This window comes from Equus asinus, chromosome 8 (genome assembly GCF_041296235.1).
Source record: "Equus asinus isolate D_3611 breed Donkey chromosome 8, EquAss-T2T_v2, whole genome shotgun sequence".
Lineage (NCBI taxonomy): Eukaryota > Metazoa > Chordata > Mammalia > Perissodactyla > Equidae > Equus > Equus asinus.
Window position 1 is genome coordinate 79,621,756 of NC_091797.1, and position 27,486 is coordinate 79,649,241.

The 27,486-nt window shown below is 56.5% G+C and overlaps 1 protein-coding gene across 5 annotated transcripts; it reads right to left on the reverse strand.

Annotated features, from left to right (window-relative positions):
• SLC8B1 (solute carrier family 8 member B1) lies at positions 1-25,787 on the reverse strand. 5 transcript variants are annotated; one of them, XM_070516119.1, is made up of 18 exons: positions 25,508-25,787; positions 24,428-24,568; positions 23,753-23,837; positions 21,266-21,514; positions 16,304-16,456; positions 16,167-16,219; positions 15,959-16,017; positions 15,708-15,812; positions 15,464-15,631; positions 14,432-14,539; positions 12,352-12,411; positions 11,978-12,108; positions 9,926-10,067; positions 7,206-7,327; positions 5,610-5,763; positions 4,762-4,842; positions 3,323-3,387; positions 1-1,222 (listed from the first exon to the last, which is right to left on the reverse strand). In XM_070516119.1, the coding sequence occupies exons 4-18, from the start codon at positions 21,419-21,421 to the stop codon at positions 1,025-1,027; spliced, it is 1,755 nt and encodes a 584-aa protein (XP_070372220.1). In that variant the 5' UTR covers positions 21,422-21,514; positions 23,753-23,837; positions 24,428-24,568; positions 25,508-25,787; the 3' UTR covers positions 1-1,024. The 5 variants fall into 5 exon arrangements, with proteins under 5 accessions (XP_070372220.1, XP_070372221.1, XP_070372219.1 ...); XM_070516120.1 differs by lacking the exons at positions 24,428-24,568; positions 25,508-25,787 and having other exon boundaries at positions 23,753-23,847; XM_070516118.1 differs by lacking the exons at positions 23,753-23,837; positions 24,428-24,568; positions 25,508-25,787 and adding an exon at positions 22,627-22,767.
• Between the last annotated feature and the right edge of the window lie 1,699 nt (positions 25,788-27,486).

A 27,486-nucleotide genomic window follows, 5' to 3' on the forward strand; every position in this document is an offset into this window, starting at 1 on the left:
TGTCTGTAGACTTGACATATTTAATAGATTTCATTGGAAAAGAGACAGCTGGATCCCTTTACTGCCAGCATAAGGCAGTCGGGCAGACCCCAGAGGCGCGTGTTGAAAAGGCGGGTCACCGACGGCAGCAGGAGGGCGCCGGCGAGCGCTCCTGTCCTCCCGCGAGCCTGCGGGCACTGGGCCCCCAGCCCGGGGCTCCCCCTGAGGTAGGCAAGGCAGGGTCAAGTTGACTCCTGTTTCGCAGCTGGGGAAGCCCAAGGAGCAGGGCACAGAGGGGATGCCGGCGGCCGGCACGAGTCCTAGAGGTGGAGTCTGGAGCCATGCCGTCCACTCTGGCGGCCAGGAACGGGGCCAGCGCCACGCTGACAGGTTGGAGCCATTGGGTTAAATAAAATGTATTACCATTAATTTCGCTTGTTTCTTCCGGCTTTATTAACGTGGCGACTAGTGAGTTCAAAATTTGGCTATTTCTGTTGGATGGTGCAGCCCCAGAGCTCAGCCCTGGTTGGCCCGAGGCCATGGCACAGAACGTGTCCCGTCCACTGGCCCGAGCCGCATACTCCCTAACGCTGGGCTTGGCAGCTGCTTGAGTCCTGAGAAGGTGCGGGAGGGAGCAGGGCGACTGTGGGCAGGGGCCTGGGCCTCCACAGCTGCTCCAGCCCTGAACACTTTGGGGGTCACCCAGCAGCACTGGGCTGGAAGGCACCCAGTCATCCCCTAAACCCCGAACCCCAACCTTCGAGAGGCTCTGGAGATAATTCAGGGATGTCTCCTGGCTTCTGTCTGGAACCCCGTCCACGGTGAGGCCCGGTCTCCAAAGTCCCAGAAATAAGGCTGAGCTGTGCTCCCGGCTCACCGCAGCCACTGGGAGCATCTAGCAGGGAGCCCCCCAACAGGGCCACAGCCCCTACCCCGCCACGCCTGCTGGGCGGCTCCACTGAAGATGCTTCCGCCCTCCGTCGTCCATCCTCCATCGCACCGCCTGCGGTGACACCTCCCCGCCGCCAGGCGGACACAGCTTCGCTCACACACTTTTCAAGTGAATCACTCCAAATTCAGTGAGCAGGGCCACGATGAGGAAGCTCACGTAGAAGAGGAGCAGGCAGAGGCCGTAGGCTTTGCTCAGCTGGAAGCACTGCAGCGGGACCGAGACCAGGGAGCAGACGAGGCTGAGGCCCAGGGCGCCGGCCAGCACCCACACCAACAGTCCGTCCGGCTCCAGCTGCGGGGACAACGGGCGAGAGGCTGCGCGTCACTGGAGCCGACCGGCAAAGTGATGGTCGAGGGCCCCTCACGGGGGGCCAGGGAGGGACTTCAGCCTGCAGCTGCGGGGCCTGCCTGTGGGCGGGCACCCCACCCAGAATTTCCACGTCTGAAGCCACCTAGTGTGTGGTAATTGGGGATGGCGCCCCAGGAAACTAATATGATATACATTACATACATATTTTCATGCAGTTGTTGAAAAGTTCTCAAGCGATACAGAAAAGGCAGGGGAACTGTCCCCTCCCCACTTCCCCTCCTTGCAGACTTAGCATTTATCTAGCCTTTGTCAAGGACAACACCGGGTACCAGGCCAGGCGTTTCACACCTTCCCAACACGTAAGGGGAGCATTATGATTGTCACCTCTCCGCAGATGAGGAAACTGAGTCACTAATAAGTGACAGTCCCAGCTCTTAATCGATACCCTCTCCTGCCCCCATATGGTGACATGTACGTGCACATATGTGTGGATGCACACACACACAGACCTGTACGTCACAGCTGAAACCACCAATGGGCTCACACAACACGTATTGAAGAGCGGCCTGTGCTTTGCACCCAACAGCACTCCGTGGACAGACATCCTTCCACGGTGACCTTCCAGGAGGCCTTCTGTCTTAGGCAATTACCAGCTGGAGCATTTCCCAAGCTCAGCACAAAGGCGGTGGAATGCGGGCGTGGGCGGGGGGGGCGCGTGCACACACACACACACACACACACACACACACACTCCACAAGGAATAAGAGAAAAGAAACAGGCCCCTCAGGGAGCCAGCCTCCAGCCTCATTATCTGGAACTGCCCGAGAATCGATCATGAAAGGGACCTATTAAGCCCGGGAAGAGGGCAAACACAATTTGCAGAGGGTGTTTATCTTTTAGCAAAGCAAACTTTTCAGGCGGTAAGCAGCTATTTGCTTACGGGCATGGCCCCTGTGAAAGGCTGGCCCTGGTGCCAGCTAATTACAAGTTAGCCACAAGAGTCTATTCAAGAACGGGATGCTACTGGAGAAGGAGGTGGGCGACTGTGCCCATGGATGACGCCATCTTTCATCCGCACGACATTCCAAGTGCTTTCACGTGGGGAGCCCTAAAACCACAGGACTGGGCCACATCCCCTCCTCGTCTTAACTTCTCCCTTGTTTGGTCTCTGAGTCCACCTCCTTCAGAACAGAGATGCCTGATGTTGCGCCCGCGGGTCGAATCTGCTCTGCACGGGGTGCCATTTGCCATATGCAATGTTTTACAATAAAAAAGGTCACCTAGGAGTCTTGAATTCTTCTCTAGAAAGTCTGGAATATCTGGCCAGGAGGCCCACCAGCATCACCCACACATTTCGGTTACCTGCCGGGCCCGCCAGGTATTTGAGTTTTCAACCTTGTTGGAACAGTGTTTCTCAAGTGTCCTACCTTCAGGGACCCCAGGGAGCTGATTGGAAATGCAGATTTCCAGCCCCCACCCCCTGGGATGGATGCCGGGGTCAGGAGGCCTCATGCGCCCCCAGGAAGTTCTCGGGCACCCTTGAAGCGGGAGAACCTCTCATAGTCGATGTGAGACCCTTCTCCAAATCTGTTGGCCCCCGTTGTCTGCAGCTGTCTTCAACAGATGGCGTCTTTATTCTCTCTGAGCCCAGCCCGTCCCCTGGCGGCAGTGTTGGGACAGCGTTCAGCCTGGCCTTCCCTCATGCACACTTATCCAGGAAGCTGTGAGAAGGTCACTGACTGACCCCATTTCACAGGTGAGGAAACCGAGGCTCAGAGATGTCCTCACTCCCTCAAAGTCACAGACTTAAGTGAGAGGATCAGGACCCAACTCAGGGCCTTCCTGCCCTTCCCCCAAAGCTACATCCTAGTGACCCTGTGAAATGGAAGGAATACATCTTTCCAACCTTATATGCAAAATATTTCTAAGATAGTCTACAAATCAGACCTGTCACAAATTCAGACAAGTCCTCTCCCCACAAAGTGTAAACTTGCGAGGCATGGATCGTCTCCCGTCCGACTGGGGAGGACAAGGAGACAACATTACAAGGAGGTCGCTGGCAGACGCCTCTGGCCACTCACCTTCACCTCCGTGTGGCCCCTGGAGATCTGGAGCAGGCAGCCCAGCCCCACCCCCACCAGGATATCTGCAGCCGGGCTCAGGAAGTTTGCTGGAACAATCGCCCCGTAACCCTGGCCACACACCCTGTCGGCTTTCTTTACGGTCTGCACTCTACCCCTCGCCCCCCACAAAAAAACTGAGGAGATCTGCTCCGGTTTTAGCATCTCCAAGATGAGTGTCCAGTGTACACTCTGCACTCAGCCTGTAAGGATCGAATGAGGTGACAGAAATGCTTGGCACCCGGTGAGCCCTAGGTAGCTGGAGAAACCAAGGCTGGGTGAGGTGAGGTGACTACCGTGGTCCACTGGGGACTGGTGATGGAGCCCGGGTCAGGGCCACCTCGAGCAGGTGTTCAGGCGACACTGCTGCAAGCAGGGCTCCCTCCTTCCCACCCACCCTGAGAGTCAGGACAGGCCACAGCCCGGAAGCCAGGAGCAGGTCTCAGCCTGGGGATCACAAATGGCGGGGAGGCCTGCATCGGCCTGGCGAGTCTGTGTTTCCCCAGCCAGCTGCCTGCCGTGCAGCTCACCCCGCAGGCCCCTGCCTCGTGGAACCCGGGGAGAGCTGCACTTGAAGCGCTTTTAAACAATAGCACTTTATTTCACAACCAACATCTACTGCTCGTTGAGTAACTGCCACGTGCTGGGCACTCACCTTGGTGCTTGACCTCATCATCCGTCTTCACCCCAACCCCCTCTGAATTTACAGAGGAGACCGCCGAATAGGACGAGCTCTGAGGTCACACAGCTGGCACGTCGTGACACTAGAACTGGAACCCAAGACTGTCTGGTTTCTAAGCCCTTTCTGTTTCACAGCCCCAGGCTGCCTGACCTTGTGTTTCTATATAGACCAGCGGGTGGCAAATCACAGCCTGCCGGCCAATCTGGCCCACTGCTTGCTTTTATAAATAAAGTTTTATCGGCACAGAGTCACGTCCGTTCCTTTACATTCTGCCTATGGCTGTTTGACATGACGACAGCAGAGCTGAGTAGTTGCAAAACAGATCGTGCCCCGCGAAGTCTAAAATGTTACGCTGTGGCCTTTTAAGAAAACGTCTGCCAACCCCTGACATCTACAGACCACGACAGCTATACGCAAGAGGGAGGGGGTCTTCAGAGGGCACGCTCCTGCTAACACCACCGCGCTAACAATGAGAGCATCTGCCAGCACCTAGCGCTGGCCAGGCGCCAGCATTTCTGCCACCTCAATCGGTCCTTACAACAACCCTACCAGGTCGGTCCTCTCGACATCCCCCCTTTGCAGATGCAGAAACTGAGGCCCAAGCAGCCGTCACCTGCCCCAGGTGTTCAGCAAGAGCCAATCCTGAGTGGGGCTCGGAGCATGGCCCCCAGAGCCCGCACCACCAGTGCTGAGGCGACGACAGCCCCATGAAGGATACTGAAGATGATGCCACCGAAACAGGCCGAGTACGCCATCCGCGGGTAGCCCTGGCGGGCCAGCGTGAAATCTGAGAAGACATCTACGGGGAGACGAGAAGAGGCCTTGAGTGGTGAGTGGCTCCCTCCTTCCCTCCTTGGTCGTTTGCTCCTTCATTCTTACTCACAGCCATTCAGTCAACACACATTAATGGGCCTTGCACCAGCTGGCTGGGTGCTATGGCCACAGTGTCCTAGAAGACACGATTCCCTCCTTAATTCTTTTTACTCCTCTCTTTCCCACTGGGGGCAACTCTGTGGGTGTGACAAGCCACCACCAAGTTTTCACCCCAGTCCCATTTGCTGCTGGCACACACAGTATCTCCATGCAAATTAGAAAAAGGTATCAAAAAAGTAAGTGGAAAGAGAGCTAGATTTGGGCTCCCCTGACCCCTTGTCTGGATGCTCTCATGCAGTGCACAACCTGGCCAACGCTACTTGGCAGCTGTAGCTAAAGGATATTTGTTTGTATGTGTGAATGCCTACACATGTCACACACCCATGGACACATTAGCATCGTTGGCTGCACTGGGCTCCATGTCCTGCCTGAACTCTGGGGAGCCGCTGGGTGTCCACACATCAGAGAGTGGGGAAGAGGCTGGGGCTTCTACATAGTCTCCAGGCCCGGGTGAAGTCCAGGCCATCTCACCCCAATGCCCAGTGATGGTCACTCCAAAACGACAGTGGCACTGAGCACATGCCGAAGGCAGATGCCCTGGCTGCCCCTGCCCACACGCCATTCTGGCTGGGGTAGCCAAGAGCACTGTGATTAGGCCGTGCTCCTCCCAGAATCCCACCCAGCCCGAGTCACCTCCGATGCTGTTCCCCCAGGCCAGCAGCGTGAGCCCCAGGACAGTGTTGCTCAGCCGGAAGACCACGCCCAGGGACCGCAAGATGTTCACCACCTCGGTGGCGGCTGCGTTGATCCACAGGGCGCTGGTCAGGAAGCCCAGGAAAGCAAAGAGCTGGGGAGGGAACAGTGTGTTGATGGGACCGAGGCCGGCCCCCAACAGGGACACAGCCTCAGGTCCTCATCTGTAAAATGCGACAGCAACAGCACACAGTGCGTGCTCGAGAAAATGTTGGCTCACTATGACTACTTTGTCAAGAAAGGGTTCATCGTAGCTTTCATCAGATTTCCAGTCTGTGGACCAAGTGCCACCCCATCGCACAAAAAGAAACTCCATACCCACCGCAGTCATGCCTGCCACCCAGCCTTCCTCCCAGCCCCTCCTTTCTGTCTCTGTGGATTTGCCTACTCATGACATACAAATGGCCGCACCCAACACGCAGTCCTTTGTGACTCTGACTTAGCGCCATGGTTTCAAGGAGCATCCACACTGGAGCTGGTGTCAGTACTTCCAAGACTAGCAAGAAACTCCGGCTGCAAACCATTCCTCTAACTCATCAATGTGCTGAAAAGTCAATGCCCTTTGCGTTGGTACATCAATTCAGAGTTTCTCAAGATAAAAACTACCCTTTTTTAAAGCAATAAATAGTAACAAATTATAATTTTAAGTAAACTTTAAGTAAAATGTTTAAGTAAACTTTAAGAAAAAGTCTCCGGAGGAACTGCCTAAAAATTCCGTTGCGCGCTGCCCAGCGGAGAGGGTGGAAAGACACCCGCCGAGACCAAACCGTCCATCACAGGAATGCGGTGTCGCCTCGTTAACAAAGCGGAAGCGAGTCTGGCGGTTCCTCCCAAAGTGGAGCATTCACTTAACGTTCGGTCCCGCAGTTTCACTCCTAGGAAGACGCCCAGGAGAAAGGACAGCATATTTCCAGACAAAAACGTTTATGCCAATGTTCATAGAGCCTTATCCATAATATCCCAAAAGTGGAAACAACCAAATGTCCATCAGTGGATGAATGGACAAGCAGAATGTGCTGTATCCCACTATGGCATGTTAGCCATGAAAAGGCACGATTTACTAACACCTGCTACCATACGGATGAACTTTGAGAACATTCTGCTGAGTGAAGGGAGCCAGTCACAAAAGACCACACGCTGTGTGAGTCCATTTTTATATGCAATGTCCAGAACAGGCTCATCTACAGAGACAGAAGGCGCACCAGCAGTGAGCAGGGCAGGGGGGGCAGAGAAGTGTTTGGAGTTCTTTTTGGGGCAACGACAGTGCTCTAAAATTGATTGTGGCGATGGCTGCAGAACTCTGTGACTATATTAAAAACTACTGCATTGTACCCTTCAAATGGGTGAATTACATGCTATGTGAATTACATCTCAGTAAAATAAAGCTGTTACCACCCCAAACAGGACCTTGAACAGCTACCAAACCCCTCAAAAGTGGCTTTAAAGATGTGTCATTTACTGGCCTAACTGCCCCAGGACGTCCTCCTGGGAGCCCTCAGCGTCCCCGTCCCAGCTCAGAGGGCGAAGGATGCTTACCCAGTGAAGCCTGGGGGGCTGCCTGTTGGATGTGGCAAAAAAGGTCACTGCAGCCACAGCCGTGCCCGCGATGACCACCACGGCCCACACGGGAACGAGGCCACCTATCTCATAGACGCCATCTGCAGAGGGACAAGAAAGGGAGCTGGTGCCCTCCGCAGCTTCAGCTCGCCACCTCCTCCTGGAGGGCCCCCAGAATGACTGTGGGGGCTTCGGGGAGAACCACAGATAAAACCCACGACGCTCAATTGCTTGGATGTAAGGTAGACACCTCCTGTGTGCCCAGTCCTGTCCCAGGCACTTCAGGGGGACAGAGAAATGAAAGACACAGCCCCTGCCCTCAAGTGAGTCACATAGGAAAGAAAGATAGACACATGAAAAACAGACTTCTCTGGCCTTTTCTCCTGGAACCAGGATGGGGATGGCCAAGCCTCCTCATTACCATACCCTCTCCCGTGCCCATGGCAGACATTACTAATCAACCACGATGCTCTGTCCAGCCGAGCTTCCAGCCAGGCGTTCCCATGGCTGGGCATCGCTCCACGCGATGAACCGTACAGTCCAACCCAACCCTCCCACTGGCTCTGGAGCCCGGCACCTGCTCTCCTGATAAGTCCACGCCCCAAACCAATCCGCCCTAAAGTTATGAAGGTGCCAGAGGCTTCATAGTGAAACACTGAAAGGAGGAAACCCTGCAGCCGGCAGCACACGGCAGAATTCTCCGCACACCACCCTCTGCACCCTGGGGAGGCGGTCCTCCTCTTACAGGCAGCGGAGAGCTTGAGGGCCCATACCACGCACCCAGACTTTGCTTTTGTCCTTCTCTTAGTCCAGCTCGTTGGCCCTCAAACGTCAGTGGGGGCCAAATGCACAACATCGTGTATATGAGACATCATGGGTGATTCTCAGTAATTGTGACAAACGCGTTTCACTAAAACACTGGCTTTGGAACCTGGCACCTGCTCAGAGACCCTTCTCTGGATGCGCCAAGCCTGAAGTAGAGAGGCTCTAGGAGGGGGGACGTGGGGAGCCAGAGAGCTCCGGGGGGCCCTGAGGGGGCGGGGGCACCATGGCAGAGGGGAGCAGGTCCGTGCCGGCAATCGCAGAGAAAGGCTGGGGACACGCTGGCCCGAATGACTTCCGGGGGACATGGGCTTCTCCCAGGAGGCCTCTGAGTGGAGATGTGACCACAGCCTGCAAAAGTGGCACTTTGGAAAGATGGCATTGGGGGCGGCCTGGTGACGCAGGAGGCTGGAGGCTGCAGTGAGACTGGGGGCTCTGCCGGCAGACACAACACCCACCCCGGGCAGGGAGCCGAGTCTGGGGGTTCTCTCTATGCAGTGCTCAGCCCAGAAGGGGGTCACAAATGCCACTAGATGGTGTTGGGAATGTGGACGAGACGCTGCCTACCACAGGAGCACATCTCAGGGAGGCGCTCCGTCTGCAGCTCCCCCTGCACCCAGCAGAAGGCCTCCATGGGCGCTGACCGCCTGCAGCATCCCTGCCACCTGCCAGACGCCCAGCTGACAGGCTCCCGCTCGGAGGCCGCAACACCATGGCATTTACTTCCGCCGTTACCTTGATTTATTGGAAATGACGTCACTTTCCCATTGATGCAGGTAATAAGTTTCCTTTTCAATAAATTTAGGTTTAAAAGCAGAGAGCTGATTGAAGAAAAATATCATATACAAGAGTGTAGAATGGGAGAAACATCAAGAAGATGGTTCGTGAGTGACTGACGCTTGAGAACCACTCTTTTAAGCAGCCACACGGACTGTGAAAGCAAGTCCCTGGGCCAAGAGGCTGGGCGTCCTGGCTCCGTAGGGAACGGAGGGCTGTGACCGACCAGACAGCTGGCACCCCCAGGGCGTGCCCTCCTCAGCTCCGGGGTGGCCCTGTGCCCTGATTGTCTCTCCCCTCCCCTCCGCCTCACCTTCCCTCGGTGCCTGTGTCCCCCATAAGTCACGGGAGAAACTCACAGGAATTTCACAGCCCTTTCACACTGACACAGTTAGAGCAAATAACGCCACACCGGACCACTCATTTGCCACCAGAGCCACACCTCCACCTCCAGGTGGTGCCCCTGGGCTCAGGGGGAGGATGACAGAGAGAAGAATGGGCAGCATGAGATACTAAAGTTAGACAACAGGAAGAACCTGACCCGTGGGAGTTAGAAACTACCTGACAAGACTGGGCATTTCTTCCGCCAGAGCAGGTCAGAAAAGGAAAGCACAGCCTGGGACAGAGAAAAGTGACATGCCAGTGGGGACCAGCTAGCTTACATATATGAGTGAGGTAACCCACCCAGGTCACCCAAGAGGCAATGGGGGGCCTGTGATGCTTCAGACAGCAGGCACCCGCATCGGGGAACGCCCCTGCTCAGCTCCAGCCAATTCTGCCTCCAGGAATACGGCCCAGATCTTCTTGAGAAGCCCAGACCTGGATTTTGAAGTGAAATCTCCAAATTTTTTAATGCAGGCAAACAGCCAGAGGGCTGGACCTGGTCCAAGGGCCACTCGTTCGCAGCCTCCGTCTGGAACCAGCAGGATTGGATCAATTAACTGCAGGAGGCTGGCATCCCTTATGGCATAAGCACATATTAAGTGCCTGCTGCATGTCCAGGATTCTGCCGCTGGCCCAGGGGCCCCCGTGTGGCTGAGAAGAAAACTCTGGAATGTGGGGAGGCAGAAGGTGGGCAGCCTGGGGGAGGGGATACTCACAGGCCCCCGACTGCAGGGTCAGGACCAAGACCAGGGGGCTGACCACCAGGTGCAGGCAGTTGAGGGGCCGCTTCCAGTTGCCATCGTCCTTGTCGGGGTCCATGACGGGGACGGTGAGGAGGAGCAGGAACTCCACGGGCAGCTATCGGGGGCGCGAAGGCAGGATGTGGCGGGGGGCCTGTGCTGGCTGGCCGCCCCCCGGGCTCAGCCACTCACAACAAGGCTGCTGGTGCTGGAGCACCAACCGTGTGCAGGCCCCGAAGCACCTGGATCGGTCTCCTGATGCTGTGACCAAGGGCCACACACCGAGGCCCTTCACACAACACACACGGTCCCCTCTCAGTGCTGGGGACACAGTCCCAAGATGAAGGGCTCGGCAGGGCTGTGCTCCCTCTGGAGGATCAATGGGGCAATGCGCGTCTTTGCCCTTTCCAGCTTCCAGGGGGCGCCTGCATTCCCTGGCTCGTGGCCCTGAGTCGCTTCAAGCTGGGCTTCTGTTGTCACATCTCCTCCTCTGACTCTGACCCTCCTGCCTCCCTCTCTCCCTGTGCGGACCCTGTGATGACACTGGGCCCACCTGGATAAGCCAGGATACCCTCCGCATCTCAAGAGCCTTCATCACATCTGCAAAGCCCATTCTGCCATATCAGGAACACATTCACAGGTTCCGGGGATCAGGTCGTGGACATCTCTGGGGAGCTCTTCTTCAGCCACAGCATCTTATCCGCTAATCCCGACAACAACCCTGGGCACAGGAACTATTATTTTCCTACCTTCCAGTTGAAGAAACTGAGGCTCAGAGAGGTTAAGGTACTTCTCCAAAGCCACACAGAAGGGCAAATGCAGCTGGATGCAGGGCCAGCTCTGAGTGGCCCCACACCTTGTGTTCTAGCCAATAACTAAATTAGTAATAACACTTAGGGGGCGTTTACTATCTGCCAGGCCCTGTACCCAGCCCTTCACAGTAGTTACGAAATTGTCACGCCCACTGTGGTAGGCTGGATATTGTTCCCAATACTCCAGTCCCTCCTATAAGGGAATTAAACACCCACACGCTTTGTCAAATGACTAGAGGCTGCAGAATAGATCTCCCTGTCCCATTGAACTTGAACTTGGCCATGTCACTTGCTTTGGCCAGTGGGCTGTTGGTGAACGTGACGTGAACAGAGGCTTAAAATGCGCTTGTGAAGTTTGCCTCCGTCTCTTCCGCTAAGAAAAGAGCTCGCTCCCAAGGACCCACCGGCCCCGGAGTGAGATGTGGGGCAGACCTGAGTCACCGGCCGCAGCCCAGATGACCCAGACGCCCTTGAATGAGAAGATACGTTGTCATCGTAAGTCAGTGGCACTCTGGGGGTTGTTTGTTACGCAGCATTGCTGCAGCAATAATTTACTAACACAAACAACCCGGAAGGAAGGCACCATCCTCATCCCCATTTTGCAGTGGAGGAAACGGAGGCTCGGAGAGGTGAAGGGACTTGCCCCAGGTCACGACGCAGCCAGAGCCACCGTGGGGTGCAAATACGTTCGTTCCTTGCCCTCTGGGACTGACGAGGGCGTCACTGTGCACAGGCTTTCTGGGCTGTCGCCAGGAGGAGGTGTGGACGGGGGTGAGAGCCCTGACTTTCATGATACAGGTGGTGGCAGCGGCCGCAGTGGTCCTTGTGTGTATCAGCCTGGGGACCCCGCTCAGATCTAGGCTCCAGGAGACACTTGGCCCCGGAAGCAGCAGGTGATCAGAAAACGCCATCTTCATCTCCTGGGACCTCACCTTGACCCACTCCTTCCCCAGCCCCAGGTCCCTGCCCTCACCCGGTCCTTCCTCTCTGTCCCTGGGAAGATGCTCTCCTTACTCCGTGGTGGGCAGAGCCCCAGGTCAGGCCCTCGGCCAAGCTCTATGACTCAGTTTCCCCATCAAGTCGCAGGTCATCGATTCCAGGAGAGTCTCAGCAGACCCCAGCCCCTCCCCTCTCATTGCGCTGGAGAAGGTTGTGTGGCCACTGTCCTGCCGCTGTCATGAAGCCAGGAGACGGCTCCAGGGTCCCTCCTTCCTACCTTGAGCACCTTGAGGGCCCTCCAGGATGCTGACTTGCTCCTCCACTTCCTGTAATCCAGGGGGTTGAGGCCGTGGATCAGGATCTGAACCGTGGTCTCCTGGGAGAAGAGCAGCGGCCGGTACTCCTCCCCTGTGTGCACAAGGCGGGGAGGGGCGGGGGTCCGGGGCTAGCTCAGCCTCCAGGAAACCCTCTCCCCACCTCCCACCAGACTTTCCAACCCTTGAAGGAGGAACACCCAGTGCCTGGCAGGGGGCAGGTGAGGCTGGTGTGCAGCCTCACTCCTGGCGCCTGGACAGCCCCCTCTCCCCGTCTCTCCACGCCCGGCCCTGCCCCGTGCCCCAACCCCCGCTGGGCACAGCGTCCCCAACTCACCGTAGTCGTAGCTGTTGGTATTGGAAGACACTCGGTCCTCCTCGGACTCTGAGAGCATCTCTGTAGGAGGGAGGGCGTTTCACATGAGCCAGCCAGGGAGCCCAGACCCTGCCCACCGCCCTGCCAAGGGAGGGCACCTCCGGGACACGGCAGCTTTCAGGGGCAGTTGCCCAGGCCCTCTGTGTTTTGGACATCTCAGCAATCACCACGCATGCTCAGGGATTCTCACAGAGTGAAAAAGTCTAACACAAGACACTTTCAAGTGGGATGATGTAGCTATAACGCTAAACTGAGTAAGACGTAACTCAAACCTTTTCCTACTTCAGTTTTGTACCTTTCAGAATCTGGAACCCACCCTATTTTTCCTTTCCCATGTGACTTTGCACAGGAGGCCTCTGGAAGGCTGACAGACCTGGGCCCAGCACAGAGAGGCCTGAAAGGAAACGGCCCCCTCAAGTGAGGAGTGGGTGCTCCCCTAATCCTATCTCTAGGGGACTCTGGGTCCCTCTCCAGGCCTCCATCCCTGTTTGTTCCAGCCTGATGGGCCATGATGGGTCTAGAAGACAGCATGGGGGTGATGTCAGCCGAACTCTGAAGGCTCAGCGGACAAAGAGGGGAGGAGAGGAAAAATCGTGGCAGACTTCCTGTAGGAGGGGCATAAGAGGAAATGAGACACAGTGCTGCCCTCCAGAAGCTCACAGTCCAATGGACAGACATATAAGTAAGTTAATAACAGAATGGAGGGACAAAGGCTGTGCTGGGGTGAGTCAGAAAGCTGTGCAAGCCCAGAGGGGACACCTGGGGGTCCCCATAGAACGCACTTTGTGCTGAGTTCTTAAGTTTTTCAGAAGGAGGGCACACCAGGGAGAGGGGACAGCACATGCAAAGGCCCAGAGAAAGCCAGAGGGAGCACAGCATGTTCAGGGCTGTGGGGGCGGCTCCACACAGCTCGGGTGCAGAGTTCAGGCTAAGAAATGAGTCTGGAGAAGAAGGCTGAGGCCCGGCACAAACGGCAGAAGATCCAGTGCAAGGTTCTCAGGCTCCAAGGCCGAAAGGTGCCAAGCACGGACAGAGGGAAACAGGCCAATTCCCCAACCTAACCAGGGCTGCAACCCACCCGCCTCCACGTGTGGGGAGACGACAGAGAGCGGTGGGGACTGGGGAAAACTGGAGCACACGCCTCGTCCTAAGAGGGACACTCAGCTCCACCCGTTGTGCCAGGTAGGGGTGGAGCGCCAGGCCACGTCTTCTCCGGTTTCAAGAGAAGCCAAACTTTAGGATTTTCACATCAAATCTCTTCATTTTCAACCTTGGCCGAATTTTCTAAAAGAACTTGCTGGTCACACCATGAAACACAACACTGCTGTACGTAAGAGGTGGCCTCTAGGTTTCCAGTTGTGGCCTCTGGCACTGCGGGCAGGCGATGGCCTTTGGGGTCTGAGTGCCCAGGGTTCGAGTCCCAGCTTGCCTCGCTCTAGCTCTCTGGCCTGGCAAGGATTTGACCTCCCCGAGTCTTTCCTCATCCGCAAAAGGGACACTAATAGTGTCACCTGACAGCCTCGCCGGGAAGAAGGAGCAAAATGATACACGTGCCTAGCAGGCAGTGAGCGCTCGATAAATTACACATGTGTGCGCTGTGCATGTATTTTGTATTTGTGTGTTGTGTGTATATATTTGTGTGTGTGCATGTATTTACGTACACATGTGTTGTATATGTGTGTGGCATCTGTTTGCATACGTGTTTGTGGTGGTGCATGTGTGCTGTGCATGTATCTGTGCTTGTGTGTTGTGTTTGCATTTGTACACACAGAAGCGTCTGGATTTGACCCCGGGGGTAGTGGGAGCTCTTAGAAAGACGGTCCTGGCGACAGCACGGAGGAGGCAGAAGTGCGGGGCCTGGACAAGAGACAATGAGGAGGCTGACGGCAGCAGTGAAAGTGCGGAGGTGGGACGTGGGCGGAAGGAGTAGAGGAACCAGGAGGAGCAGGGCAGCAGTGAAGGGCTCAAGAGACGGAGGAACAGCGAGGCACAGGCGGGCCAGCCCCATGGCCTCTCTTGGGGGCTCACTTCAGACCCTCACCTGGCGTCCCCGGCATGGAGTAGACCAGGGACCTCCTCCGCTGCCATCGGTAGATCCAGGTGCAGAGAACCACAGTGACCACATAGAACGCATACAGGCCTAGGTAACCTGCAGACAAAGGCGCAGGCCGTCACCAAGTGGCAGCCTGGCCGCGCACAGGGCCCAGACTACAAGAGCGGCAGTGCTGCTGCTGGTGGCTGTCACTGGTGGCTCTGCGTGTCAGCCCCGCCCAGTACCAGTAGGGAAATGGCCATGTCCTGCCCCCACCTTGCTCCCCTACCTTCCTTGGCCCATGTTCCCCTCCCACCCCTCCCCCTGTCCCCCTACAATCCAGCAATCAAGGAGGTAACGCCTGGCACAGACAGTGGCCTCCAGGACCCCACTCAAGTGCTAAGGGTCGGCGTCCTGCTCTGTGTCCTGAGCTCTGGCTGTGTTGGGTTCGGCCGGTGGGAGACCCGGCCGCAAATCAGAGGCAGCGGGAGAGAGTCTGTCTACATCTTCTCCGCCCCTCCCTGCTGTGGTGCTCTGTCCCTGGCAGGGCCCGTGAGCCCCCGTGACTGTTGCGCACGCTGGGCGGCACCAGGTCCGGCCCTCCAGCCTCACTAGGCTCCAGTCACCCATTCCTTGCCCCTTCAGGGGCTCCCACTGTTGCTGGTCCCTGGGGGTCTCCGCATCTCAGTGTCCCTCGTCGGTCTCCTTAACCCTCTGCAAAACGCCCCCCTGTCCGTGTCCCTCGAGCCTTCTGGATGGGACGTGGACGCTGCCAGGCCCCTGATGGCCACAGTCAGCATCCCGGCTCCACGGCTTGTTCAAATTTGAAACTGTGAAAATTCTGAACATCGCCCCTGGCTCTGCCCCGCCCCCTTTGGTTATCTGAACCACACGCTCCCCTTTTTCTCTCAAGCCGGCTGGAGTAGGGTTTCCATCACTTAGAACCAAAGCTGACTCTGCGCCCTGCTGGCCACCCCTGCCTGTCCTGTGCCTCTCAGCCCTCAGCGCCGGGATAACCCCGTTGGCCCCGTGTCTGCTCACCCAGCGCCCACGCCAGGGGCACTCGGCCGCGGTAGAGTGCAGTGAAGGTCAGGAACACGGCCACCATGTAGAAAATAATGTCTCTGAGGAAGGGCCTGGAGGCGGCCGTGAAGGGGCGCAGGATGGCGATGCCGCCGGCCACCACGGTGGTGACCAGCACGCCCGCGCCTAGAGGAGAGGACACCCAGCTCAGCCCCCTGCGCCGCTCCTGCTGCCCCGCCACCCCCAGCCGGGCCGCTCCTACCAAACAGGGCCCCCAAGGCCAGGCCGGCCGTGCGCGGATCCGAGAAGGCCACTATGGCACTGAAGATATCCGGCGCGCCGTTCCCAAATGCCAGGAAGGTGACGCCATGGGGAGCGTGTCAAGGGGGCTCGGTGCAGGGGCCCCAGCCTGCCCAGGCCTTTCCTGGGCCATGAGCCCCCCACCCCGCCTCCCAGCCGCCCCCCTCCCTGCCCTCCCTCCCTCCCTCCAGGGTCCAGGTCAACAAAAGGATACTGCCACGTTGTGGGAAAGCCTGAGCGTGGTGGAAATGGCAGACAAATTAGGGCAGAAACTACGGAGGAAAAGCAAACGGTCAGTGCTTCCACGGTCGGTGGCCCCTGTCCCCATCCTTCCCCCAAACTTGGGGTCACCCAAATGTCAACCTCCTGGGACTCCCTTTTCCCATCTATAGGCTGGACCTGAGGCCAAGGGCAAACTCACAACTTCTCGGCAGTGACTCCTAGAATCAGAAACAGGTACAGCAGCCAGAGAGCCTGGGGGGCCGGCGAGGGGAGGGGGCGTTAAGTCCAGCCCAGGCCACCCGCCCCTCTCACGGGCTCCCCGGGGCAGGGCCTCACGTAGAGGGCGATGGCCAGAGGGAGGAGGTCAGCGGGGAAGTGGCAGAAGATGCCGTCGAGGTAGTCCAGGTACCCCCCGTCGCTGTGGCAGTCAGGGTTGGTCCGGATGAAGGCACAGCGGTCAGAGGCGTTCAGGCCACACACATCTCGACACTGCAGGAAACGGGGGACATCAGGGGCTGACACCCCACGGGAGCCTGGACCAGGCCCACCCAAGCAGTTGAAGATAAGCTCCTTCACTCTGGTTCTCTAAGCCCCCAACCCCTCCACATGCCAACAGCACGCTTTAATCTATAAAAATAAACTTGCATTTGAAATTAACATGAGTAATTTATGAATACGTTGGTTTAAAAAACAAAACAAAACAAAAAGAAACGACGCATAAAGATTTCTAAATCTATCCTTCTCATCCCCGTCCTCCATAATCCCACCTCGCTCTCAGAGGTCCCACCATGATCAGTTTGGAGCGTACCCTTATAGACATTTCTCAGTTCAATGACACTTGTATATCCATCCTATTACACGTTTGTTTTGTTTTATAGAAATGGCTCCATCCTAGATCTCAGGTTCTTGCAACTTGCTTTTCCCACTTCACATATATGCCCTATATTAATACACGTAACAATGAAGAAAGCGATAGAAGTCAAAACACTCTGAGTGATTTCTCTATGCCAGGGACAGAGCCAGGAGCTTAAAATGTATCTCGATTAATCTGTACAACCATCTCGTGAGGAAGGTACTGTTATCACGCCCGTTTTACAGATGAGGAGAGTCAGGCGATGACCCAGGGTCTGCTCAGTGGCAGAGTCAGAGTTGGAACCCATTACTATGGATGACACGCAGCGGAGGTAACACTTCCCTCCTGGTGGCATTTGGAGTGTCTAATTCGTCAAGAGTACCAACAACCAACTTCCTTGCATGCAACTCTGAGCACACGTGAGAGTATTATGTCAGCGAGGATTCCAGAAGTGAAAGTGCTGAGTCAGAGCATATCCTGGTCTGGCTTCCTCAAGAATCGACCCAGAGACAAGGATTTATGTGTGAGCAGTCTGTCTGGGACGTGTATGGAACGCAGGCTCCGAAATGAGGACGTGGGTTGGGGAGGGAAGGCAGGCGGTGAAGGCTGCGTTGAGACACGTCCCACCTTGGGCTGGGGAGCTGGGTATTTATACACCGACTCCATCAGTCACGAGGAGCCTGCTGGGGAGGGAGGTGCCAGTTCCCCAGCACTTCCGCCCACCATGCTCATGGAAGGTTCTGGAAAAGGTACTGGCAACTTGAAGTCCACAGAAGCCCACTGAAATAGGAGGGTCCAAAGGATGTGGGCAGGGCCCATGTGTCTGTGGCAGAGGCATAAGCGTCTTAAACGTTGATGGATTTTTTGCCAAAATACCCTCCCCACACTGCTTACACACACTCCACCAGCAACGGGAAAGGTGTGGTTCCACGCCTGCACCCACACGGGTGCCACGAGTCCCGTCCAGGCCAGTGTGGGAGGCGTCTCCCTGTTAAACTGCAGGTCCTGAGCGCTGGCCATGGGTTAGGCCATTCGCATCCTTCTCTGAACTGTCAGCTTTTCCAATGAGAATGTTGGCTTTTTCTTATTGACTGGGAATAGCTCGCCAGACAACGGATATTTGCCCTTTGTCACGTCACGTGTGCACCTGTTGAGGGAATGCCCTCGGCCTGTAAGGTCCCCCTTGTCAATTTTTTCCATTCAAAAGCTTTGTCAATACCATCTCACACCTATCAGGATGGCGACTATTAAAGAAGAAGATAAGCGTTGGAGAGGACGTGGAGAAATTGGAACCGTGTGCGCTGTTGGCGGGAATGTACGATGGTGCAGCCGCCGTGCAATACAGCATGGCGGTTCAAAAACATCAAAAATTGAATTACCGTTTGGTCCAGCACTCCCACTTCTGGCTATAGACCCCAAAGAAGGGAAAGAGGGTCTTGAAGAGAGATTCGTACATCCCTGGGCAGAGCAGCAATGTTCACAGTAGCCAGAAGGCCTTTCTGGACAACCTGAGCGGCCATCGATGGATGAATGGATGACCAAAGTGTGGCAGGTCCACACAATGGAATATTATCCGGCCTTAAAAAGGAAAACCTGGGGACACTCTATAAGACGGATGAACCTGGAGAATGTCATGCTCAGTGAAGTAAGCTGGTCACAAAAAGACAACTACTATAGAATGTATTTATCTGAGGTACCCGGAGCAAAGTCACCGAGACAGAAAGTAGAAGGTGGGTGGGGGCTGGGGGGGAGCTGTCTAATGGGGACAGAGTGTCCGTTTTGCAAGATGGAAAAGTTCTGGTGATGGGTGGCGGTGATGGTCGCACATGAGTGTGAACGGACTGAATGCCTCTGGACTGCACACTTAGAGAGGCCGAAGACGGTGAATTTCAGGTTATGTCTATTTTGCCATAATATAAGAAAAATAAGCTTTGTCAAATCACAGTTCCACCCCCCCCCCCCCCCCCCCGCCCCGAACTCCCGCCAACACCACACGGGAGGGGAGATTTCTCACCTCTGAGCCCTCTGGCCACCTCCCCAGCCCGGCCCACCGGCCCTTCACTGATGCAACACTGAGCCCCCTGTACCATTCTCTGTGCTGTTCCTGCTGCCTGGCACCCCTCTCCTTCTTTCCCCCCAGTTAATCCACATTTATCCTTCAATTCTTAGTTCCCGAGACACTTCTTCCAGGAAGCCTTCCCTGACCACCCCCAGCCTAGGTCAGATCAGTTATAAGCTCTCATCGCCCGGGACTTTGGAGCACAGACAGGTTTAACGTCTGCCTCTCCCACCAAAGTCTTGCACACTGCCTGGCACACAGTAGGCCCTCATAACTGTTTTGCCACACAGTGTGCTGGGCACCATCTCACTCAGTCTTTGTAACAGACCTAGGAGGTTGGTACAATTATTTCCACTTTAAAGTTAAGAAAAGGGAGGCACAGAGAGGCAAAGTGAGTTGCCTAAGGGCACACAGCCCAACACTGAGAGGTGGTTTCAAACCCAGCTCTGCCTGGAAGTTACCAGCTGAAGCTCCTGGGGCAACTGCCCCACTGGGCAGGGACAGCCTCCTCTGCCTGCCCTCCCCCTCACTTCCGTCCTCCCCGGGCTCAGGGTCAGCCAGGGAGGACGCAGCGAGAGTTCCCGTGGCAGCTCACCTCCGTCGCCCTGACGGCGAGTGAGTCAGCAGGCGCATCCCCCAGTTCTGGCTCCAGAACCACAGTCCTGTGCAGCCCGCTGCCCCCACCCCAGCTGGCCACCCCTCCTCCAGGGCCATCGAGATGAGTCCCTGGCTCTCTGCCCTGGGGCGGCAGAGGTAGGGTGCTATTGCTCTGGGCCCGGGGTGGGTGACTTTTCATTCTCCACCCATTCCATTCCCTTCTCATCCTCTTCCCTGAGTCACTAAGGACACCCAGGAAAATATCAGCAACTCTCCTGGCTCGGTCACTTCCCTGAACCTCAGGGTCCTCATCCACAGCACAGAGACAATCCTGCCCATCTCAGGGGGCCGGGGGCAGATTCGCTGGGCTCGGCACAGTGCTGGCGCAGGTGCTCAACAGCTCAGAGACATCACCTGGCACGAACCACAGATCACCCCAGTTTTCCTGCCCGCAAGGAGCACACCCCAAGAGGCGGCAGTCAAGTTGATGACCACAATAACCACAAACCACTTTCCCATCTGTAAAATGGGTGTAATTACCTGTCAGCCTGCCTCGGAGGGCGGGCATGCAGGCTCTTTGCAGCCCCATAAAGTGGGCGTGGGTGCTAAGACTCAGCCCATCGCCCATCGGCTCACGAGGGGAGGAGGCTGCTATTCCATTCTCCCCAGAGAAGATACCCGGAGAGAACTGCCCCCGCGGGTGGTGGGGACTCCGGGAGTCATCTGGAGCAGTCCCCCGCCTCCAGTCTCTCATCAGATCTCTCTGACCTCTCCTCCCCTCACAGACATCAGAATGGAACGACACAAGTTCCCTGCAGTCCGTCTCAACGGCCCGGGCCCTCCCTGCCCCTCACCCAAGTGTCCCCATGGCTCTTGCCTCAGTGCTCCCATCCAAGTCAGCGGCACTGCCATCCCCGCAGTCACTAAGGCCAGAAATCTGGAGCCATCCTGGACTCCTCTCCTTCTCCCACTGTACCTCTCCCTCTAAGCAATCTCGGGGTGCCTTCAACATTGGGAAGAAATCCCGCCACTTCTTTCCCATCTTCCACAACCAGCATCACTGACCTGGAGCTCTGGGAGCCTGCGCTCCCTGCTGCCACCCTCGCCCTTCTCAATCCAATCTCCCCAGAGAAGCCGGACAGATCCCTTGAAGAAACCAACCAGATTTTGACATCCCTCTGCTTAAACCCTCCCTTGGCTCCCCACTGTTGTAAAACAAATCTTACCTCCTAGCCTCAGCCTATAAGGCCTTTTGTAATCTGGCCACCACTACCTCTCCATCCTTAACTCTTAACACTTTTCCCCTCACTCTGCCATTCTGGCCTGCTCATTGCTCCGGGAACACGCTAAGCTTGTACCTGCCTCAGGGCCTTTGCACTCGCTGTTCTCTCTCCCTAGAATGCTCATCCTCCAGATATCTGCATAAGCGGCTTCCTTTCTCCATTCAGGACTTGGCTTGAACGTCACTTTCTCACAGAAGCCATCGGTGACCACCCAGTCTGAAATAGTTAGAAATACTCCCTCCCCTGACAGCCCCTACTCTCCAATACCACTTTATCCTATCATTTGCAGGGCACTTGGCATCTCACCACCTGAAATGTAGAAGCTCACTTCTTTAGTGTCCTCCCAGGAGACCAGCTGTGCGGGGGCAGGGATTCTTGTCTATATCGTCCCCTAGTAGACCCCAGGGGTCAGCCCAGCCGCTGGCACACAGTACACGTGCAATAAAAATTTGTCAATTGGACGAATACACCCCCACCTGATGCCAGCGTCCTGTCTAGGTACTCACGTCTACCACGGCGGTCTGGTTCACACCTGAGGCTGGAAACTGGGGGCTAAGGTGGGCCCCTGTAGACGGGCCCCTGGCCCCCAACGCTGTCTCCACCATCAGCAGCACCCCGAGCAAGCTTAGCACCCAGGGCAAGTGCAGCCGCCTGCCAGCCATCAGCCCCACGGGCCGGCCCTCACGCTCCACACTTCTCCTTCTGCAGCGGTGCAGGTCCACACGGCCAGCAGCAAAAGCGGCCTGCAGGGTGGGCTGAGAAGGAGGGACGGTGTCAGGGAAGACCCCAGGACCCCAGCAGCAGGGGCCCGACAACTTTTTCAGCTGAGGATCTGTGCCCCCCAGGGAAAGTCCATGTAGAGGTTGGATGGAGGGCCCCAGGGTCCAGCTCAGCCAGCATGCAGGTCAGATACCCCCGCTTCCCAAGCCCCCAAGAGTGTCGCCATGGAAACCTAGGCCCCACCTGCCTGCCCGCCCCGAGCCCGAGACCAGAATACGGAGGCTGGAAGGGACAACCCCCAGGCTCAGAATCCAGAGACAGCTGCCCCCAGGGGCCAGGTGGGGGGATGAATATGGGAAGTGGGCAGTGGTGGGGACTGGGCCAGCCCTCAAAACAACGAACACAGACTTCTGCGTGTGGACCTGGCCTCCGTGCCACTAGTCTGAAACGACTAAGCAGTGTTGTTCTCGGTCTCTCCATGAGCCAAGCACTTAACAGATGACCTCACTGAATCCCCACAACCTGCCAGGAGGGCGGCTACTATTATTCCCACTTTACAGATGAGCAAACTGCGGCACAGAGAGGGGAAGCCAGGCCTGCTCCTGACCCTCAGCCGCTGCCCCTTGCCTCTCTCATCTGGTCCTCGGGATAATTCTGGAGATGTTACTGTCTGCATCCCTTTCACCCAGGGGGCAGCTGGGCTCAGAGGAGTCCCATAAATTGTCCAAGTTCACAGGGCAAGGAGGCCACTAAGCCACCAGCTCCTCGGATGGGGAAATGGAGGCCCAGAGGGAAGAGAATTGCTCAAAATCACACAGTCTGTTAGCAGGCGAGCGGGCTGCACTCTAGTCTAGCATCTGCCTTTTCCGTCAACGCCAGGGCAAAAATAGCTTCATTTTTCTTCCAAAGAAATTAAACTGGGGAAAAAAGTCACTGGCACACTAATTTTCTTCTTTTGCCTCTTCCACACGTTGTACATGAGCATGTTTTATTTTTGCCGTCTAGAAAAACGAAGCCCAGAAAACAACGATTTTTTGGTAATTCTTTGCACAGACGTTTCTCAACGTCCTGGCAGGGGCAGGAGGAGGTCCTGGGGGAGGAGAGGGGAAGAGGGCAGAGGACCCGTGTCCTAGCACTCTTTCCTCACCTGCTGACCGACTCTTCCCTCTTCCGTTCTCTGGAACTTCACTTGGTGTGGAGTGGGAACCGGGCACTCCAGGTTTCCAACTGAGTTTCAGCCACTTAGGAGCTGTGTGGCCTTGGGGTGGTCACTTCACCTCTCTGAGCCTCTGATTCCTCAACTGTAAAATGGAGATAAATGCTGGCCCGTCGGAGCATGCAGTAAAGGCTCAATAAATGCTCGCCCCTCTGCGGTCCCCAACTTGAGGATCGGCACGTGTCTCATCTCTATTGGCCGCTGATTTCTTGCACTCATTCGCAAGGGCGCATTAACTGAGCTCCTCCTGCGCGCCCATCCGGTGCCAGGCCCTCAGACGTTACGGCAAGTTGTGTAGATCTGATAGGAAGGAGGAAGGGCAGGAAACTGGGGCTGCAATCCCGTTTGTGGCTGCACTTTCTGGGCGCGAGACCCCGTCAATGTGCTCAGTTCCCCAGTCTGGACGGATGTTGCGAAGTTGAATCCGGTTGCTCGGTTCTCCGGCGACGCCCTGGCGGGCGGGGAGGCTCCTCTTACCTCGGGCCGGGCCTCGGACCCACACTGCGAACCTCAACCCAGCGGGGCCTCGCAGCCTTCCCGATCCCCGCCCGCCGGCCCGCGCCGCCCGACCTTCCGGGCCCCGGAGCTGCCACCCGGGCGCCCCGCCCGCTGCACCGTCCCGGGCTCTTCCCAGGCCCGCCCGGCCCCGCCCCCGGCCCCGCCCCGGCCCCGGCCCCGCCTCCGGCCCCGCCCCCAGGGCCCAGGCCCCCGCCCCGAGACACGCCACAGCCCCGCCCCCAGAGGACACGCCCCCGAGGGCTCGCCCCGCCCCTGCCCTTAAAGGCCCAGGCTCCGCGGCGGTCCCGAGGGTCTTCCCCTCTCGCCGCCCTCCTCTCAGTTCCCTGCCTGTGGGTTCTGCTTTCGCCGCTAAAGCAGAAGCTGAGATGAAACCTGATGGTGAACACAGCAGGAGGCCGGAGAGGGGCTGTTCGAGGGTGAAACTAGGGGGTTCTGTTCCCGGGGGGAGGGGTGGGCGACACGGCGTGAAATGCTTCCAGTCATCAATGGTGACAGGGAGTATTTGCGAAGGTCCCAGGTGGGGGAGGTCCCGCCTTACCCGCAGGTACTCCGGCGGTCCTGCCTGAAATGCCTCTGTCTGAGAGACTCCTGATCGAGTTCAGAATTTCCTTGGAGCAGCATCGCTTTTAAGAGAAGAATTTGGCAAATAGGTCAAGACAAGGGAGTTAGTGATCTGCTCGTCCTGACGTCCCCCCTCCCCAGTTTCCCAGCCTCCTGGAGAAGTTCTGGCCTCCTCCGTCTTTCCTTCCGCTGAGATGGGGAGGACACTGGGGCTGGAACTCAGGGTGACGAGGCTGGAGGACGTGTCTTCCCAGAACATTGCTCCAGCGCCGCCCCCGCCCCCACAATTGGCGCACGTCTGGTCCCTATGTCGGCTCCGCTTCCTCTTCACCCGCAGGACAGACCCAACCCTGAGCCTGGAGTTCCAGGCCCGTCATGGCCGGCCCTAGCGCACCTTTCTGACTTCATCTTTTACCCCCACTCCACCCCCTCCAGCTCAGGCACACCCTGTTACTTACACACACCACACCTCGGCTCCTCTGAGCTCCCTGCCAGGGCTGCCAGCCCTTCCCTTTTCCACCTGACAAACTCTGACTCACGCGCCAGGCCCAGCTCACAGGCCACCACCTCTGGGTTGTCCTCCACCCTCCTCCCTGCACCTCCATGCCCACCCCCACGCCCGCCCCTACTCCAACCCCCCCAGGTTCCTTACCTCCAGAGCATGCTTCTACGTCCCTACTCTGGGATGGATGACATTGTGGTCCAGAGCATGATAACTTTGGAATCTCAGAGCCTCAGGTTTCTGTGTGACCTTCGGGAAACACTTAGACTCTCTGAGCCTCAGTTTCCTTCCCTGTAAAATGGGGATGATAATAGTACCTACCTGATGGAGCCCTTGCAAGATGAAACACAGCACTGTGTGTACAGCTGCAGGCCCCAAGCCTGGCGCAGAGTAAATAACCCCCTCCATGGAAGGCATTGTTGCCACTACTATTCCATCAATCCTACAACTTACATGCTGGGGTCCCCCACCGGCTGGGAGCCCTCACAGCGGGGACCAGGCCCAGCTCGTCCCCACGTCCAGGCAGCCAGCGCAGGGGCTCCCACAGCTAGTGTCTGTGTATGGGAATGACTGAGCCGGCTCTGGGGTCAGCTGCTCCCCGGGTCACCCGCTCTTGGGGCAGAAGCTCCAGAATTGCTGAGTTTGGAACCAAAGTCCTTCCCTCAGGGGCCCTGACTCTGGTCCTCGGGGGCCCAGCTGGAGTGAGAACTCAATGTCACCATCCTAGGTCACCTGAGCATACAGGTCACTACCTCCCTGTCTCCCAGGGACTGGAGCGGGGGTATGGGGGTGTTAGGGCGTCTAGGAGTGTCTGTGGGAGATCCCCAGAAAGATCCAAGGGAGGAGAAAAATGCACAGAGGGGGGACGAATAGGGCCTGGGATGCTGCCCTGGTGGATGGTGGTCTGCGTTGGGGCCTGTTTCCCAGGCTGGGAAAGGCCATCTCACATCCCAGGAGCAGCCTCAAAAGCCACTCAGACCCAGATTCGAACCCTCACTCTGCCATTGACCGGCCACTTGACCTTGGACGCGTCATCTCATCTTTCGGTGCCTTGGTTTCCTCATCTGGAAAATGAGGATAATAACAGCACCTATAGGGTGCAAAATTCATAGCGATTTTATATGTAAAAACCATAGCCCGCTGCCCGGTACTTGTAAAGCTGAATAAATGGAAGCTGCTATTATTATCGTCATCCTTATTGTTATTACTGAGGATAAAAGGATACAATACCTGGCACACAGCAAGTGAAAAGGTTGATTCCTCTTCCTTGAAGAGAAGGATTTTGTGCTTGTATCAGTGACCTATGGCTGCGTAACAAGCCATCCCCAAACTCGGAGGCCACAACAGCTGATCATCTCTCAGGGGTTCTGTGGGCCGAGAACTGGGGAGGGCTCAGCAGGGCAGTCCTAGCACAGGTCTGTCCTGTGGTTGCAGTGAAGTGGTGGCTGGGTTGGAGCGGCTGGGAGCTGCCTGGACGTTTCTCTTTCCTCGTGGAGTCTCACGGCACCTCATGTGACCTCTCTGCGTGAGCTGGTCTCCGAGCATCCTGAGAGCGTGTCTGCCTCAGGCAGATGGATGGCTCAGACGGCAAAGCGAGGGCCTGAGGCAGCCCAGGGTATCCGTGCAAGGGACCCAGGGAACAAGGCGGAAGCCGTGCTGCCTCTCATGACTTTGTTGTGGAAGTGGAAGTGACACTGTGTCACATAGTGTCACATCCATCCTAGTCACATGTCTGCCCAGATTCAAGAAGACGCAGAGACCTTCCCTTCCATGGGAGGAATGCCGAAGTCGCATCATAAGAGCGTGCAATACGTGAGCTCCCGATGTGACTGCGTTTGGAAAATACAATCTGTCACCATGCCTATATCCATAGAGGTGACCAATGGTGGATACTTAGGGGGCCTGATGAGCAGCAGAGGGGAGCTATATATTGGAGCTAGGAGGAGAAAGGACCCTCAAGTCCCATTCGGTGGATGGCTGCCTACAGTATCACCTACGGGCTGTCCTTCACATCTTATGTACAAACCCCAAACCGAGAAAGATAAATAACGACCATTTATTGAAGACTTACGTCTATGGTGGGTGTTCACTTGCTTGTCTGCTTGAACCGCCCTATGGGCTGAGGGCTGCAATGATCCCCGCTTCACAGAGGAGGGAAATCGAGGTTCAGGGAGGTGAAGCGAGCTGTCCCCACGGCACTCACTGGGAAGTGGCGGGGAGGGAATTTGCACCCAGGTCTGTGTGATCTCAGGGGAGTCCCCTTCACCACCACGCCTGAGCGTCCTGCCTCACTCAGAGGTAAGGCCGGATCCCCCGACACTCAGCAACCCCGTTCAGGAGGCCCGGGGCGTGGGCGGCAGCTCCGGGAACAATGCAAGTACCTGTGGAAAGTGAACAGAAGTGGTGAGGCTTGAGGGTAGTTTAAAGAGAATCAGAACTTTCAGTCTCAGCCAAAGAGGCCCAGAGACTGGAAAGTTCCTTAAGGGTGTCTGAGTCTCCCCTGCAACCAAGGCAAGTTCCCTCGTGATCCGAGCAGCCCTGGGCAAATAGTCACATTCCATCTACTTAAACTCCCCCACGGACGGGGTGCTCATTACCTCCCGTGGCAGCCCAATTACCAGCAGACAGTACCAATTGTGAGGAAGCGTTTTCATTGGCATTGCCAGGAGGAGTCTCCATGGGAATAATCCTTCTAGACAGCGACTTGGCAACTGATGAATGTCAATCTTAAGAGCCTCAAAAACATGTGTGCCTTTTGCCCCCCAACGTTGCTCCTGGGGCTTCTCTGAAGTCAAGAAGAGACTTAGATAATGTTCTAAGCACAAGAATTTTTCCTACAGCAGTCTTCACGACTGTGCGACACATGAAAACATCCTAAACATCCAGCAACATGGGACTGGGTAAATAGCCGATGGGATCGCCTATGAAGGATTGCTGGGTAGTCATTTGACACCCTGTTTTTCTTAGTTCTCTTTTTTTTCCTCCTCCTCCTGCTCCTTCTTCAGAGAGATCAAATCTGCTTTTCTGGAAGGTATGCCCCTCAGTCCAGACTGCCTCCTGGGAGCAGTCAGGCCATACTCCTAACAGGTGTGTGTGCAGGAGGCAGAACTCTGAACTAATTGAGGGAAGAAGTGACGAGGCCAGAGACCAGGCCACCCAGCGCCTGCATCCTCCTCCAGGTTTCTCCCTCGAGATGTGCTGTAGGACAC